General features: G+C 36.0%; 1 protein-coding gene across 1 annotated transcript in view; it reads left to right on the top strand.

Moving 5' to 3' along the window:
* The window catches only part of LOC140145714 (importin-13-like), a 102823-nt gene that overhangs the window by 44213 nt on the left and 41596 nt on the right, over window positions 1-17014 (top strand). Inside the window, 4 exon segments of the mRNA XM_072167399.1 lie at window positions 1177-1311; window positions 2506-2640; window positions 2642-2743; window positions 4446-4583. Coding sequence (XP_072023500.1) covers window positions 1177-1311; window positions 2506-2640; window positions 2642-2743; window positions 4446-4583 — 510 coding nt within the window.

Below are 17014 nucleotides of genomic sequence, written 5' to 3' on the forward strand. Positions count from 1 at the left end.
AGAGGTCATTTGTAGTACAATAATTCCTGTTAAAATCACTAGGTAAGCTTAAAACTTATGCCGAAATGACGAACTATGAACATAGAACGTTGACTTCGGTTGACTTCCGGTTCACTTCCGGGGTTTACGAACAGATTTTCGCCAATTACCGAGGCCATTAGCAATCATATGTGCACCTTGGTAAGCTTACTACACACCTTGGTAAGCTTACTACACAAGTTAGCATGGAAATATCAGCATTTTTTAAACATTTTGGTTGAAAAATGTGGTGGGGCATATAATTGAAGGGGTTTGACTATTTGAGGAAATGCGGTACTTAGTAATTGAGGGGCAATAGTGGTGCTTATTCAAATCCTATCATTGCATGGATAATTGGCTATATTAAAGAACTTGCTATGGAATGTCAGGCTGACTTGAAGCCGTATGCAGAGTGTACTCTAGATTCATGTCAAGAAGTGACTATAGGTAATACGATTAATGCTAGCCAATAGACCACTTGGCATGTGACTTCATTGCCCTGCAGTATGCGCACAAATTATGGCAATTTCCATTGTTCTTTGCCCTGCAGTGTTCGTACGCATCGTAGTTTGCATATAGTACAAGAAAGCCATTGAACAGTGTAGTGGTTCGTTCAAACATATCGATAGACCAGTCCCTCGTCTTTGTTGATAAACAATGATGTCAAGTGGTCTATAGATTTCAACATAAGAAGCCCAAGTTTTGAGATATTTTCTTAATATATCAAGAGCTATCTCAAGAACCACTGAACCAAGACAAAGCTTGTTTGTACTCATTTTAATGAATTTTTCATGCTGATTCCAAATATGATCATAAAAATGTACAAGTCTGAAATTTTGTTTGCATTTGTATTTTAATATCAGTAGTATCACTGTGGCAATCATTTTGGTTGTGTTTCAGGACTCAAAAATGTGATCAAGTGGACATAATGATAATTGTATTGCATGTAACACTTCAATTCACTGTTGTAGTGCATGTTAGAATATGACCATTGTTAGGCCAACTGACCTGATCGAAATGATCACAACACAAAGCCTATGGCATATCATAATTCAGAACAGGTGTATGAGCCCAGGCTTGAACTAGTAACCATTATGTGCACTACGGCAGCAATTTGTGCAATTTTCAACCTATTGTTGGGTCATTATTTCATTGCAGTCTAGGGAAAGCATTCGTCTGCTGTCTACAGTAGGCCTAGCTCTTGCCACACTACCACTGCCTGATATTATGAGTTATTTACAGCTAATATTACCATCTCATTTGGAAACATTAGAAAGGGCTGGATCAGAACAGGTAAGCAGAGGACCTAGGACAGGTTATAGTGACCTATGCCCTTTGAACTTTGAACCTGTTACCTTTGAATCAATCGTCCATCTACCTGCAACCATTTCCTTATATATCCATATCAATTCACCCTTTGCAAGGATCCGAAGTCTTGCAACAAAAACGAGGTCCTCCCTGCAAACGCATGCGTAAAAACTACATTTTGTTTCTCACGCTTTTCTGGCAACGTGCCATGGATGCACTTGTTGCACGTGTTACTTGGATGCACTTGTTGGTTAGTACATGTGTCTTGTTTACATAATAGCTAGGAATAAATACAAGCCCCATCTCATTGATGAGATTCAATCAAATTCAATTTTTGTTCCTAATGAACTTGTTCAAAAAGCACCAGAAGGCTTTTGCAGAGTGTGCAAGGAATTAAAGCACACGTTTGACAGGGGTACGCATACGCAACACACTCTTTGTGGGTTGAATCTCATTTTGAGATGACCGTGTGATCGGCGAATTGGATGCACTTGTTGGTCAGTACATGTGTCTCGATAATAGCTAGGAATAAATACAAGCCCCATCTCATTTGATGAGATTCAATCAAATTCAATTTTTGTTCATCACCGTTTAACAACCAAGCATCCGCGCCATCTGTGTTAAACGGTTATAGTGAAACATGATTGAGTCCATTTCAACAACAAAAACAAGCTAAAGATCGTCTAATTCTCATGATTATTTCATGAAGAATGTCAGTTATTGCCACTCAACATTACAAAAAGATCAGTGATTTCTCTGTTGCAGCAATAAAACTACAGATGTTTAAGCATTTACTCCAAAATAAAGAATTCACACAATTGGCGTTAAAAATTATATGCGCACACATGTAAACTTGCAGGGGGTGATTCTTCAGGATTTTGTCTGATTTCTGGATTTTTTGTGGCCAAAATTTACGCAATTGTATTGATTTTCTGCCCGTTTTGGGGTATTTTAGCCCAATGTTTTAGGATTTTCTTCTATCAGGATATTTCACAAGCTTTGAATCACACCCCTACTAAAGTGTATGCCCATTAACAATGGTTGGCTCCTATATAAAGGTATAGGAGAGTTGTTGAATGAAATTTAAATTCTATCAAAAATGAAAGGTCATAATCTAAAACAATGTAAATGGAGTAAAATTAACATGCTACTCAGATTGTAATTCTGCTTCCTTTTCAGCCACAGCCATCAACCAAAGCAACCGTACTTGTTAAACTGAGCATGCTCGGTAACCTCTGTGCCTCTCTTGACCTCAAAAGAGAGGAAAAAACAGAGCAAGCTGAAGGTCAGGTCACAGGGTCATCAGGGGGGTCAAAGGTTAGAGGAGCCACAGCCAGTGTTTTTGATTCTTCAACAAGTGCTACCTATTGTACAGAAGCTACTGAATGTATGGATATCGGATACAACCGTTGTGGAGGTAATTCAGAGGTCAAGGGGCAAATTAGTTTTTGAGTGATTAATTTGTTTGTGAAGGGGTGCAGTATTTTGTTTGAAAACATTAGTATTTGAAGTAATTGGATGGATAAAGAAGAGAGTAAGGGAATAAACCAAAGGCCAATGACATTCTTTTTTAGGGGGAGCGGTCATAAAGTCTGATAACATTTTTGTAAACAACTATTTAAAATATTGGTTAAAGTTTGGAATGTTCAACATTTCAATCGTACATTTCAGGTGGGGGGGGGGGGTCAGCTTCCTAACTTAGGAAGACCTCATTTGTTGAAATTGGTTGACAATTAAAGCACAATGCAGGAATGATATAAGAAGTTGCACTTTAATATTCTAATCAAAGGAAAGCATAGTGCTAGTTCTTGTTCGAGAAAGCTCTGTGTACAAATCAATGGAGCAAACTGCAATTTTGGAATTTACATCTTCTGTGGGATTTGGATCATTGTGTTTTTATTTCAATGATCGAGGTCTTAAATCGGAGCTAAAAGATGCAGCTATTGGCTACTGGTTCTAATTATGACATATATCTGTCTTTGTTTAGGATATACAGGGGTGAGAATAACTGGTATCTTGATTCTTTTGGAGGTCAAGGTGGTCAAATTTTCCTATATGATGCATTGATTCGGATCTGCGTGAATCTACCCTGCAAAATGCAACATGGTGTTACTCTCAACTTGAGACGAGACACACTATATATATGGCCATGTGTTTTAACCTCGCCGACTTTTCGTCACACACTGATTTTTTAAATTTGCGACACTCTTTCGCCTTCAAATGCCCATATTTTTCAAACCATACCCCCAGCATGATAAAAGTATACATTTTCTGAAAGGAAATTGAACAAGGAATCCAACAAGAAACTCAGAAACACTGTCAGATGTAAGGTTCTAATGCTACATTTATGTGAATGAGACAAAACATCAACTGACAGAGGTACAGAGGTATAATGTCACTAACATTTCTGTGTTACCCCTGCATCTTATTTTATGTCATTTTCTAATAGATCAGAGTAAGGGCTTTCCTGCAATTTATAAATGTATGGGGGTTATCACTTTTGTAAAATGATACAACCCTTCAAAAAGTGACTGAAATAGAATTAATTTTTTTATTGTCTTGGAGAACATTGGCCTATCATATACCCTCAAGCAGCTAACTATTTTAACTTTGTACAAAATAAAAGTGTAGATAATAATGTCAGCTTTCTTTTGATACCAAATTTATTGATAAACACTCATTTTAAAGGAAAATAGCAACATATTTGCACACCCCCTACGAGGCTCCCAAAATGAAAACTTGGCTTACAGTTTTGTGCAGAGTGCCCAGCTACCTCCACCACCCCTGCCTTGGCCAATTGGATTGAGTCCCATTCTATAGATGTTCAAGATAACTTATTGATACCTTTCCATAATTAATAATTGGTGTTTAAACTGTCATTTGATATCAAATTTACTATCAAATCTATTTTTATTCCAATGATACATTGAAAAAAACCAATGACCACAGTGAAAAATGTGATGCCACTCCTTATGCTTGTCGCTGTAAGGATTGATTAATGATTGATCGGTGGATTAGTTGATTGATTGATTAATCAATTGATTGTTTGGCTTGACTATTGGATTCTTTGATTGATTCTATGATTGATTGATTGATTGATTTGATACCTTTGTGAACAGGCCATCTGTGAGGTAATCAAGCGAGCTAGTAGAACGCTACTTGATGACCTGGGTCCGCTGGTGCCGCAACTTGCTGAGCTCATAGTACAGATATTCAACTCTTTCCCTCAGCCGTCAGTCCTAGAACTTGCTAAACAGGTAAGATATGTACCTATACACATGTAGCTACAAACACACCCCCAGACACCCCCATGTGTAATCGCCTTTAAACATGGACACTGTTTAGGACTTTACAAACGCGGCTGTCTGAATCGTGCTCAATCAACATACCGAGGATGTTTTCTGCCATTTTGTTTGTATATTTTTGTGTGTAATAAATTTAACTTAGCAACTGCGGATGTTATATCTCGCATAGATTGAGGACATATGTTCAAGTTCAAGTTCAATTCAAGTTTATTTGGTTTCTTCTCACATATATACAAATTATTATTAAATACAGATAATCAAATACATTATAAATTATATGAGATGTGGATGCCATCAAGAACGCTGAGCGTGTGGCTGATGGCACCCAAGGTTACATGAAAATATTACAATGAAAAACATAGAATTTAATAATTTATTAAATATGAAAATAACATTTTTGCAAAGAAAAGAAAAACAGTAAATGGATGTCATATTAGGTACATATACATATACCACATGAATATATTTGACAAAAATTACTTTGATATGAACTAGAACATCCATGAAAATGAGGGTGCAGAAAAAAAAGCATCAAGGGGGGGTAAGGAAATTTACATGATTGATGCGTACTCGTTATTGACGGTTTCAGAGTGGTATTGATCCAGGATATAATTTTTCATTCGGTTTTTAAAGGAGGATAGGGAGCAAGAGTTTTTAATGTTGTCGTTCAGTGAATTCCAAGTGGTAGGTCCCTGGGTTTTAATTGTGTTTTTGGCTAGCAGTGTGTTTGTCGTCGCGATGTTAAGGTCAAGGGCCAGTCTGGTCTCATAATTATGAATTTCAGAATTTGTCATGAAATGATTATTTGGTAAGTCCTGTGGGAGGAGGTCATGGTGGTAACGATACATATGAGTTGCTAGTTGAAACGATGTAAATATCATTTAATTTTAGTTTTTTAAGGAAATGAAAAGAGGGGTTGAATGATCCAGCCAAAGTGAATAAGTGCATGTTCTGATGATTTTCTTTTGCATAATGAAAAGGGATTCCAAGTTACTATTATTTTTATCACCCCATACCATTGTACAATAGGATAGGTATGGTAGCACCAGAGTGTTGTAAAGTGTTTGGAGGGAATCCTGGTTTAAAAATGGTCTGACTTTCCTAATTATGCCGTTATATTTTGAAACAATTTTTGATATATGGGATGTATGGGTCTTCCATGAAAGGTTGTTATCAATTAAAATACCTAGGAATTTAGTTACTTCTACTTTTTCGATATCTTTATTATCAATTTCAATGTTAAAATTATGGTCAGGTTTATTGTTGTATTTATTTTTAAAGATCATGAAGTTAGTTTTATCTATATTTAATGAAAGCTTATTGAATTTAAACCAGTTCGAAATTTTCTTGAGTTCTTTATTTATTAATTCTTCAAGTTGTTCTGGGTCTTTGTGGGAAAAAAGAATGTTGGTGTCGTCAGCAAAAATAATAAAATGGGAGGAAGGAGATGAAAGTGGGAGGTCATTTATATATAAAAGGAATAAAAGTGGCCCAAGGATTGATCCCTGGGGGACACCGCATATTATGTCACCTTCTGCAGATTTCTGGTGGTTCTCAACGACATACTGTTTTCTTTCACAAAGATAATTTTTTATCCATAGATTGGCAAGACCTCTGATACCGTAGCTATTTAGTTTTTGGAGAAGTATATCATGGTTGAGGGTATCAAAGGCCTTGCTTAAGTCTAAGAATATCCCAAGACTATGCAATTTTTCTTCTAACGCACCTGTAATTTTGCAGTAAAGGTCATTTATTGCCATGTATGTGGACGGTTTGGTCTAAAACCATATTGGTGGGAACTTAAGATATTATTTTTAGCAATGAAATCAGAAAGCCGGGTGTATATTATTTTTTCAAGTATTTTCGAGACAGAAGGTAATATTGAAATCGGCCTATAATTACTACAAATCTGATTATCACCAGATTTAAAAATTGGTATTACTTTTGCGATCTTGAGTAAAGATGGGACAATGCCTGTGAGTAGGGACCTATTGAAAATATGTGAGAGAACAGGGGCTATTTCATTGATTATTGTTTTGAGTAGTTTAGTGCTTATATTGTCAAAGCCACTACTGTTGCTAGCCTTAAGTTTTTTAGTTATTTTAATTATTTCGTCAGGGGATGTTGGGTTTAAGAACATACTGCTATGCTGATTTAATGAATTTAGTGGAGAGATGTAGTCATCGTCAGGAGTAGTTATTTTCTCAGCTAGCTTAGTGCCTATGTTGGTAAAAAAAAAATTATTGAAGTTATCGGCTATTTCAGTTGAATTGGTAATTTTTTTTTTTTTTTTATCTTTAAAGAAGTCGGGTAATTTGGTGCGTCTGTTTCTACCTAGAAGATTATTCAATGTTTTCCAAGTTTCTTTCATGTTAAATTTATTTGATTCAATTTGAAGTGTAATATGGGATTTTTTGGCTGTACGTAGTAAATTATTTAATATATTTCTATATTTAGTATATTTAAGTTTATTTTCTGATGTAGGTTTAGAGATGTACTTTTTATATAGTTTATCTTTAGTTCTAATTGATTTAACAAGGCCTGTAGTGATCCAGGGCTTACGTGGTGATTTACGTTTGGACATTTTAGTTGTTCTTATAGGGCAGTGGATGTCTAATAGGCCAGTGGTTTTATTAATGAATTTCGTGTATGAGTTTTCAGGATTATCGTCGTGGAGTATAAAATCCCAATTGACAATAGACAGGGAGTTTTTGAAACCTTTAATATTATTTGGTTTGAATTGCCTTGTTTGTTTAGTTATAGGTTGAGAAATGTTATCAAAACGAGAGCCTTTAACAGAAATAAAATTTGGGAAATGATCTGAGAGGTCTGTAACCAAGTTGCCAGAAGTTATTTGGTTATCAGTATCATTTGTAAAAATATTGTCAATTAGCGAGATTGTAGTACCGGTCTTGGTTGTGTAGACTGGTGGGTCGATCAATACAGGGGAAAAATGAATAGGCGTACATCAGATTAACGAATGTATTGACTTGATGGTTATGGTCAAATTTTAGGAGATCGATATTGAAGTCGCCTAAGACAAAACATTTTTTCCTTTCTTTAGAGATGGTATTCAGGGCTGATTCTAGGTCAGAAATGAACTGATGGTAATCGACATATATGTGACGTGTCATGTCAAAAGGAGACACTTTTGGGCAGGTTATGAATTTTGAGGTTTTTACATATCTTAATTAAAGAGATATTTTGCTCCACAACACCGTTTTCTACCAACAGGTAGGACAGTGGTAAACCACTGGACCGGTAATCCAGCGTCCGGGGTTCAATCCCCGCTGAGTCCTGATTTTTTCTCTCTCAATATTTTCATATGCCAGTTTGCTCGAGCCCCAATCACGTCATTTAAATTATAATTTCTCGGCTTGCATCGTTTATTTCGATCCTCGCATATATTAATTTGTGTTTCGCATTGTCTTACGCCCTGCCAGGGTGAAGCATATAGGCCGCCTCCTTCTTCATTATTCACCAATGAAATCGGACATTCCTAAGCGAAGATATTGAGTTCGGAAGTAATGATATTATAAAATTGGAAATTGAGATATCGGCCTTTAAAAATACTATTGACAATGTTGAGAATAGGAATTAACTTGAAAAATGTCTCAAAAAATACAAGATGCCAGTTATATTCTGGTCTGAAACTATCAGACAATATTTTTAACATTAACAACATCACAAATTCGCAACAAGCCCAAATTGTGAAAAAATCACCCACCGGCAGATTTTTGGCTATTTCTCCATTTACGATCCTGCCCACAAGTGTCTCCTTTTGACATTAAACGTCACATATTTCGCAAATACATTAGACATGCAATTGTGGTCGTTTGCAGACCTCCTTGAACAGAGGACGATCCCTCATTGCCGAAGGGTCCACGGTTTAAATGTGAAGTGCGAGTGTGCGTCCTCGTTTGCTGGCAAACACCTACGCACCAAATTATGTGCATGCATAAATATGTGTAACCACTAGTAAACTGCAATAGTTTTTGTGCTGACACCGCAGAATTAAAACCAGAGAACCAGGACTCGACTGCCATCTTGATACAGGCATGGAGCAAAAATTGGGGGTATTCGGTTTCCCTCGGAATGCGCTCGAGGCATTCAGTAGTCATGCAAACGCGACATGGATGATGGGCGATTTGAGAGACGACTTGATGCGACCTGCACGCTGAGTACCAAGACGCTTCAGATGAAACGCAGAATTGTTTTCGTTCGTCTCCAGCACCGTCGGCAAGGACCGAATACCCCAATTTTCTCCCCATAGCTGACGGCGCGATTGTACATGCCGGTATAGGGAGTCCCGGTTCTCCTTCTCTAATTCTGTGGCTGACACACATCTGAGTTTTTCGCCTTATCGATACTTGAGCTGAAGTTTTAGGATTTCCTCAAAGGAATTTTCTTCACGGAGCAGGTTTCTTCATTTCATGGAGCATTGGATTTGGTTCAACTTTGGGGGGGGGGGAGTAAGCCAGCAAAGTTTCTATCATAAAGCTCAGGGCGGGCAACAATTCTTCGCGATACTCTGCAATATTTTGATGGAAGTATACATCAGTGCATTCGCGCGAAGCTGCAATTTTTTTTATCATTGCAGCTTCGTACAAAGTGGAGTGAACATCAAGTTTGACTTTGGACGTAGCAATCACCTTGAAGGAGGAAATATATAAATTTGTCACTTTTGAAACTCGACCATTTGTCATTCAAATATGTGCAGCTTAGTGGAATAAAATCGCATCATGCCAAATAAGGTATCAAAGTACACAAAACAAGATTCTCCATCTATCAACTATTTTATTTTATTTATCTTTGGTGTTCAATTTTATTGGGGTAATGAGAAAAATATGAGCTTTCTTGCTCATATTTTGATGAGGTAAAATGGATTTGGGGGGATGCTGTTGACCAGGTCACCCACCTTTAAGTTTTCATAATTTTGATTTGTGGATGGCAGTATTAAAATAATGCTATCAGATGAACTTTGATACCAAAGTGGTATTTCATCAGCAATTACCTAAGGAGTTATTATTTTGTTAGTTTTTCTGAAGAAAAAATATCTGCTTTTATGATAATACTGACCTCTATTTACTAATTTAGCAATTTATTTAGCAATTGTTTGTATTGTCAACTTTTATCATCTTGACCTATATTTACTAATTTGTCAATATATATAAATATATATTAATTTGGCCAAATATTTGTGACCAGGGCTGGTCCAATCAGGCCAAAGTCGGCAATAATGAAACTGAGATATAGGCAAAAAGTGAGGGGAAAACAAAAAAATATATAAGGAAATGGACATATAAATGGGTCATAACTTTGTCACCAAGTATTCAAGAGACCTGAGGATTCAACATCAGTAAGTGTAGGTACTGAGCAAGTAGGTAATGGCAGTAACTCAATTTTTCAAATTTCTGACTTAGGCCTGAGTGGATCAGATTGGGTCACATTTTGTAATTGTTTATGTTGTTGACTTTATTACGATATTGACCTATATTTACTCATTTATCAATTTATTTAGTGATTTGACCAAATAATTTGCTACAATATATGTATTGTTGACTTTTGTAATCATATTGGCCTATATCTGCTTATATATTACTTTGTTCAGTAATTTGGCCATATAAAATTGTCTTTAAATGGGCTGTGTTAGGTTTTATGAAGAATGTTCTCTCTTTTTTTGTCAAAATGTCAGATTTATGTATGTATTATGCAAATGTCGCCCACCAGTGTAACAACGAGTATGGCTAAATTGATAAGAGTAAAAACAGTTTTGCATTGATTGCGGTATTGATTGGAAATATGTTTATTTTATAGTGACCATGAATTCACACAACCCGTTCACATCATCATCATCATCATCATTATCATCATCATGTGAAGCAGTCTGACACTAGCTTCCTCCAATGGGATCTGTTCTAATGAGCTACATTTCAGATCTAAGCTGGGGACAGAGTTATAGCCTTGTTGACCAGGTTTGCAATGTACTAGTGGAGTCTGTTTTCCCTGCCTCCTTTTGCCGTGTTGAGGATCATATAGATAGGGATGACCAATGAACCATCAACTTGATTAGAACACTCCCATAGACATGCAGGGAGCTCAACTGTGCACTGCTTGCACATACATTTCTAAATTGATCTCATTCTTTTTTTTTCAATATTTTTCTGTAAAATTTGGGGAAGTTACTGCCAATTATATTTTGTAACTATCTTGCAAATTACAGCAACATAACTTATTTTGTTTTTCTGTAAGTGCGAGTCAAAATTGGTCCATCGCCACAGTGCGCTTAATTGCCAGTGGCTGAGTTTAGCACTGCTCAAGAATGGCACAAAATATTCAAATCAGTAAGATCAGGTGAAAAACGTGGCCTACTGAGCTGTAATTTGGCAGAGTTGCCAGTAATACCTCTATCATACCCTCTGTAAAAAGGTTAAAAAATTGAACAAGTAGATCTCGAGTTACAAATTAAATCACCAGCTTCCCTTTGGAATTTTTATATTCCTTTTAAATCATGTTAAGAAGACACCTTTCTGAACATAAATGTGAAGTTTCGTGCTCATTCGATGTATTGTTCACCTGATCTTAACCTAAACGTTTTCTTATATTTAGGCCTATAACATCTACAACTTGCTGCTGGCTATACCTTGTTTAGGACTTTCAAAAGAAGTACCTGAATGTGCAACCATAACTGTTTCAAAATAGCCCGCGATAGTCATGCAGGTAACTCCGAGGTCAAGCATTGAATTGGTTTGAACAAAGATACTCATAATGTATTGAGTGCTACTTTGGTTTGAATGAGGAATACTACAGGAATACACATGAGCATGATGAGGATAATCTCTATTGTTGTGAATGAGTCAATGACCTTCAAAACTTAAGATTTTGTTTACATACACCTACTAATTGGTCATATTAAACCCAATAACATTGAAATTCTTGGTTGTGAAAAAAAAGTTCACCTACTTAGTGCAATTTTGATTTTGTGCCATATCGGCTATCTTGGATGATTGTTGGCAAATGTCCTCTAAATACATGATTTCAATGCCTTGGTTTGAAAAAATAAGTTATGCCAGTGACTAGTTAAGTGCCATTTCATAAGAAACCCCTTTGATACTTTCACAATATGCTTGTTTCATGTTTGCAAATATGTTAAAATAAAGAAATATATAAAGGTAAATATATGCTTATGCCAATTTTGCTCCCAACTGCTATATTTGGACATTGTCATTTTATTTCTTTCCAATGACCGGTCAGAATGGGAAACTTTGATAATTCATAATTCGAAAAGTTTTTGACCGATTTTGACCATTTAACCACCAAAATACTTCTGTTGATTAGTTCTACTCAGAAAACAATCTTTTGTAGCAATAGGGTCAACATGAAATTTTGATGGTTATCCCTAATATAGAGCATAAATGTTGACTAGCACATCTGATGGTTTCCGGAGGATGTGCCCGAGCCATTTCATACACCGTTGTTGAATGAGTTTTTAAAGTGGCTGCTGGTTACTGATCGTCTGGTACACAATCACATTGGATACTCCATGGTGACTGATATCCAGCAGTTGGTGATATAGTGTGAGAATCCATGTTTCACAGTCATACAACAATATTGAGAGGCAATTGAGATGTTTGGAAGATCTTGCATTGAGTAGGGATGTGGTTACCATCCTCAGGCAGTAGTGACTGGCTGATTGTCTTCTTCACACCTACAATCAAGGAAAAAGTCTTGGAACGCTTGCGTGTAAATAACGGAAAACTGTCACCCCCTCTCCCCCTTGCAATGTTGAGGAATGCCAATGTCTTCAGCGGTTCCCCAATGTGTTCCAACATTGCTTGATGGGGAGAGGTGAAGGGTAAATCATTGTTGTAGATGTCATGTTTCTTCCCAAACACAATATAGGTAATTTCCATGAACATAAGAAATTCTGCACGAATTTCGACAGAGTGTGCCAAGCGTTCCAAGGACTTTTTTTCCTTGATTGTCTCTACCGAATGCAAAATATTTCATCTAAATTTCGTTTTTTGGCTCATAACTCAAAACGGAATGTCGTATGAGCTTCAAATTTCACACAATTTGAGAGTGGATTATATACTTTGCAATTATAATAAAATTGTTGATAACTAATTTGGTTTATTTAGGAGTGGTCACCGAAAACACCCCATATGCTAAATTACACACGTTTCATAATTATGGCTCTAAACTGCTCTAAAATGTCGTTTTTGTCCATAACTCAAAAACAGAATGTTGTATGAGCTTCATATTGCACACGATTTGAGAGGGGATTATATGCTTTGCAATCATAATAAAATTGTTGATAAAGAATTTGGTTTATTTAGGGAGTGGTCACTGAAAACACCCCATATGCTAAATTACACACTTTTCATAATTATGGCTCTAAACTGCTCTAAAATGTCGATTTTGTCCATAACTCAAAAACAGAATGTTGTATGAGCTTCATATTGCACACGATTAGAGAGTAGATAATATCCTTTTGAATTATAATAAAATTGTTGATAAAATGTTGAGTTATTTAGAGAGTGGTCACTGACAACACCTCCTATGCTAAATGACACAAGTTTTGTAATTATGGCCCTCTTCTGTATGATACTGAATCAATTTTCGCTTTTTGTCTCATAACTCAAAGACACTACAAATGCATTTTTCGTACAATATCATAATGTTTTGCAGCATGTTTTCCAAAATCTTTTTTTGAATGTTATTAAAACGTTATGTACCCTTTATGATATAACCTAATGTGTAAAATTTATGTTTTCTCTAAAACTTGTGTTTGCTGAGTATAGGCACATCCGAGCGAATCAGAAAGATTATTATGATGTAACAATTTGAAACAACTCATTTCTGAATATTATTTATAACAAAATACGCTTTTGCGATGAAAAAAAAATAAAAGAAAAAAGAAACAACAATTTAATACACTTAAAGAAAAATATAGACCACCATTGGGACTCGAACCATGCACATCAGTCAATAGCCAAAAGGTTAACAGTCGGAGGACTAATCCGCCACGCCACGCTGCCATTGCACAAACGAAGTAACAAGTTTTGATTCTTTTATAGGAGTCAGGTATCGGGTAAAGTGTAAACTTGTATAGTAGAAATGGCAAAGTGTATCAGTTTACCATAATGACAAAATGGTCCAAAATCGACATTTTATGTTTTTGAGGCCGCATCTCATGAAGCGTCACGTTAGTTTACATTTGCTATACCAATTGAGAATGTTTTAATGCAAAAGAAATGACACCTTGATCTCTTATATGAAATTTGTTAACACTTTACCATTTTGAATTGAAAAAAATATATATGCGTATTTCTTTCAATTCAAAATGGTAAAGTGTTAACAAATTCCATATATGAAATCAATGTTTCATTCCTTTTGCATTAAAACATTCTCAATTGGTATAGCAAATGTAAACGAACGTGACGCTTCATGAGATGCGGCCTCAAAAACATAAAATATCGATTTTGGACCATTTTTCCATGCATTAGCATATCTTATGGAGCGTGTCTGGAGGATGATTTGAACTCATGACCTTTCGTGCAAGCACTCTATACAACTTTACACTTTCCCGATACCTGACTACTATAAAAGAACAAAACTTGTTACTTCGATTGCGAAATGGCAGCGTGGCGTAGCGGATTAGTCCTCAGACTGATAACCTTTTGACTATTGACCGATGTGAATGGTTCGAGTCCCAGTGGTGGTCTTTTTAAAAATGTATATTCAATTGTGGTTTTTTTTTCGTGTTTTTCTCATCGCAAAAGCGTGTCTTAATAGAAATAATATTCAGAAATGAGTTGTTTCATATTGTTACATCATAATCTTTGTGATTCGCTCGGATATGCTCTATACTCAGCATACACAAGTTTTCCAGAAAACATTTATATATGCCTATACTCAGCAAACACAAGTTTTAGACAAAACATTTACATGTTGGGTTATATCATAAAGGGTACAAAATGTTTGAAGTTTTAATAACATTGAAAATATTTTGGAAACATGCTGCTATATATTGTGATATTGTAAAAAATGTATTTGTAGTGTTTTTGAGTTACGAGACAAAAACGAAATTTGACTACAGTAGAGGGCATTATTACGAAACTTGTGTAATTTAGCATATGAGGTGTTTTCAGTGACCACTCCCTGAATAACCCAACATTTTTATCAACAATTTTATTATGATTCAAAAGGATATTATCTACTCTCAAATCTGGTGCAATATGAAACCAATACAACATTCGGTTTTTTGAGTTATGGACAAAAACGACATTTTAGAGCATTTTAGGGCCATGATTAAGAAATGTGAGTAATTTAGCATAGGGGGTGTTTCCAATGACCACTCCCTAAATAAACCAAATTCTTTATCAACAATTTTATTATGATTACAAAGCATATAATCCACTCTCAAATCGTGTGCAATTTGAAGCTCATACGACATTCCGTTTTTGAGTTATGAGACAAAACGCAATTTAGATGAAATATTTTGCATTCGGTAGAGACAATCAAGGAAAAAGTCTTGGGAACGCTTATGCGTGTAAATAACGGAAAACTGTCACCCCTCTCCCCTTGCAATGTTGAGAAATGCCAATGTCTTCAGCGGTTCCCCAATGTGTTCCAACATTGCTTGAAGGGGAGAGGGGAAGGGTACATCATTGTTGTAGATGTCATGTTTCTTCCCAAACACAATATAGGTAATTTCCATGAACATAAGAAATTCTGCACGGAATTTCGACAGAGTGTGCCAAGCGTTCCAAGGACTTTTTTCCTTGATTGTAGGTGCTTTATGTGTTTCTAGAAGAAGACTTTTGTAAATCTTCGGAAGATCCCCCCGTCTCTGTTTAATTGGACTTGTGGTTCTTTCTTTATTGCTATGGACTCCTTGATCTTTCTGTTCAGAGTCTTGTTCTCCTTCTTGACGATCTTAATGTTCGGAAGTCTATATGGTAGCTGGTGGACTTAAGATGGTCCGCAACAGCAGAACTCTTAACAGCGCTCTTGCTTTGAGATGTATGTTTTCAAATCAGAACATGTTTCAATACCATAATGAAATGATATTGTTGATATGATTCGAACCATGATTAAATAAATAAAACTGACTTAAAATATGACACAGTCCTTCTAAATGTTATTTAAAACACCAAAGAGATGTGAATTTAATTGTTGGACTGTGGAAGTCATGTGGGTAGCAAGTCATGTGGGTAGCATTCACATGTGTTATGCAAGCTGTCATATCAGAGATCACTCAATATTTTGATAAGCGATTAGTTGGTCAAGTATTTGGTTCTAGAGTGAATGCACTTTTGTTTGCTTTGTGTTCTAAAACTGATTCCTTTTCAGGTATTTCGGGCTTTTTCAAAAGAACTTACCATATTCATTTAATAACCGCCCAGGGCGCTTAACAAAGTCATTTTGGGTGAGTGCTTTACATAATTGCATACTTAAAAATTGGCCCAAAATATTCATCCATCATCATCAGTGTGCATGCCATATGTATCAGACCATGATCCAGATTTGAATGAGCAGTAAATATTATCACAGTTTGCTTGTCAACTGGGTGGGCGCATATAAGGGCATGGGCGGTTAATGGAATGAATACGGTACTGTATAAGCCAGTATATTTGTGTAAAGATATTTGTGTGATTTGAAGCAAATAGTGATTTTTTTATGTGTTTAATCCTGTCCCATATGTGACCGTACAGCACGAATGAGCCGTAAATTCCCTAAATTGTATTCTGAGTTACAGCGTAAAATGTGTACGGATGTCGTATTCAATGTTGTTGAAGGAGCAAAGTTTAACAAACTATAACCCCGTTTCTGGGTATCGTTTGAAGTCAAATGATATACCATTTTAAAGCTTATGATGTATATTTGTTAAACATGAAATAAAACAAAATTGACCGAGGGAGGAATTTACGGCTCATTCGCCGTGAACGGTCACATATGTGTAATGCAGCAGTTCCCAAACTTGTTTACAAGTGACCCTATTTTTGCCTGGCTTATTTGTCAAGACCCGTAAAGTATATAGTGGTATATACCTGCAGATATCCAGGGTGGAGGGTAGGTGACACCAGAGTTTGAGTTGTCCAGCTTACTAAACTTACTAGTACAAACTTCAAGTTAAGAAATGCAAAAGAATCGCACACAATTTGCAATGCTGACTCATAAAATAAGATGCAGCTTGACCTGAAATTAATTCAACATGTTCAAAAGGTGATTACTGCTCGAATTCAGGTAAACAATGCAGCTTTAGATGTTTACGTTTATCATTCTTACTTCATGACTTTTGTTCATAAGGATTTTGTTTGTGACCCTTTTTCAAATGACCTGTGACCCCAAAAAGGGTCACGAGTCACAGTTAGAGT

The sequence above is a fragment of the Amphiura filiformis genome, chromosome 2 (genome assembly GCF_039555335.1).
Source record: "Amphiura filiformis chromosome 2, Afil_fr2py, whole genome shotgun sequence".
NCBI classification, from domain to species: domain Eukaryota; kingdom Metazoa; phylum Echinodermata; class Ophiuroidea; order Amphilepidida; family Amphiuridae; genus Amphiura; species Amphiura filiformis.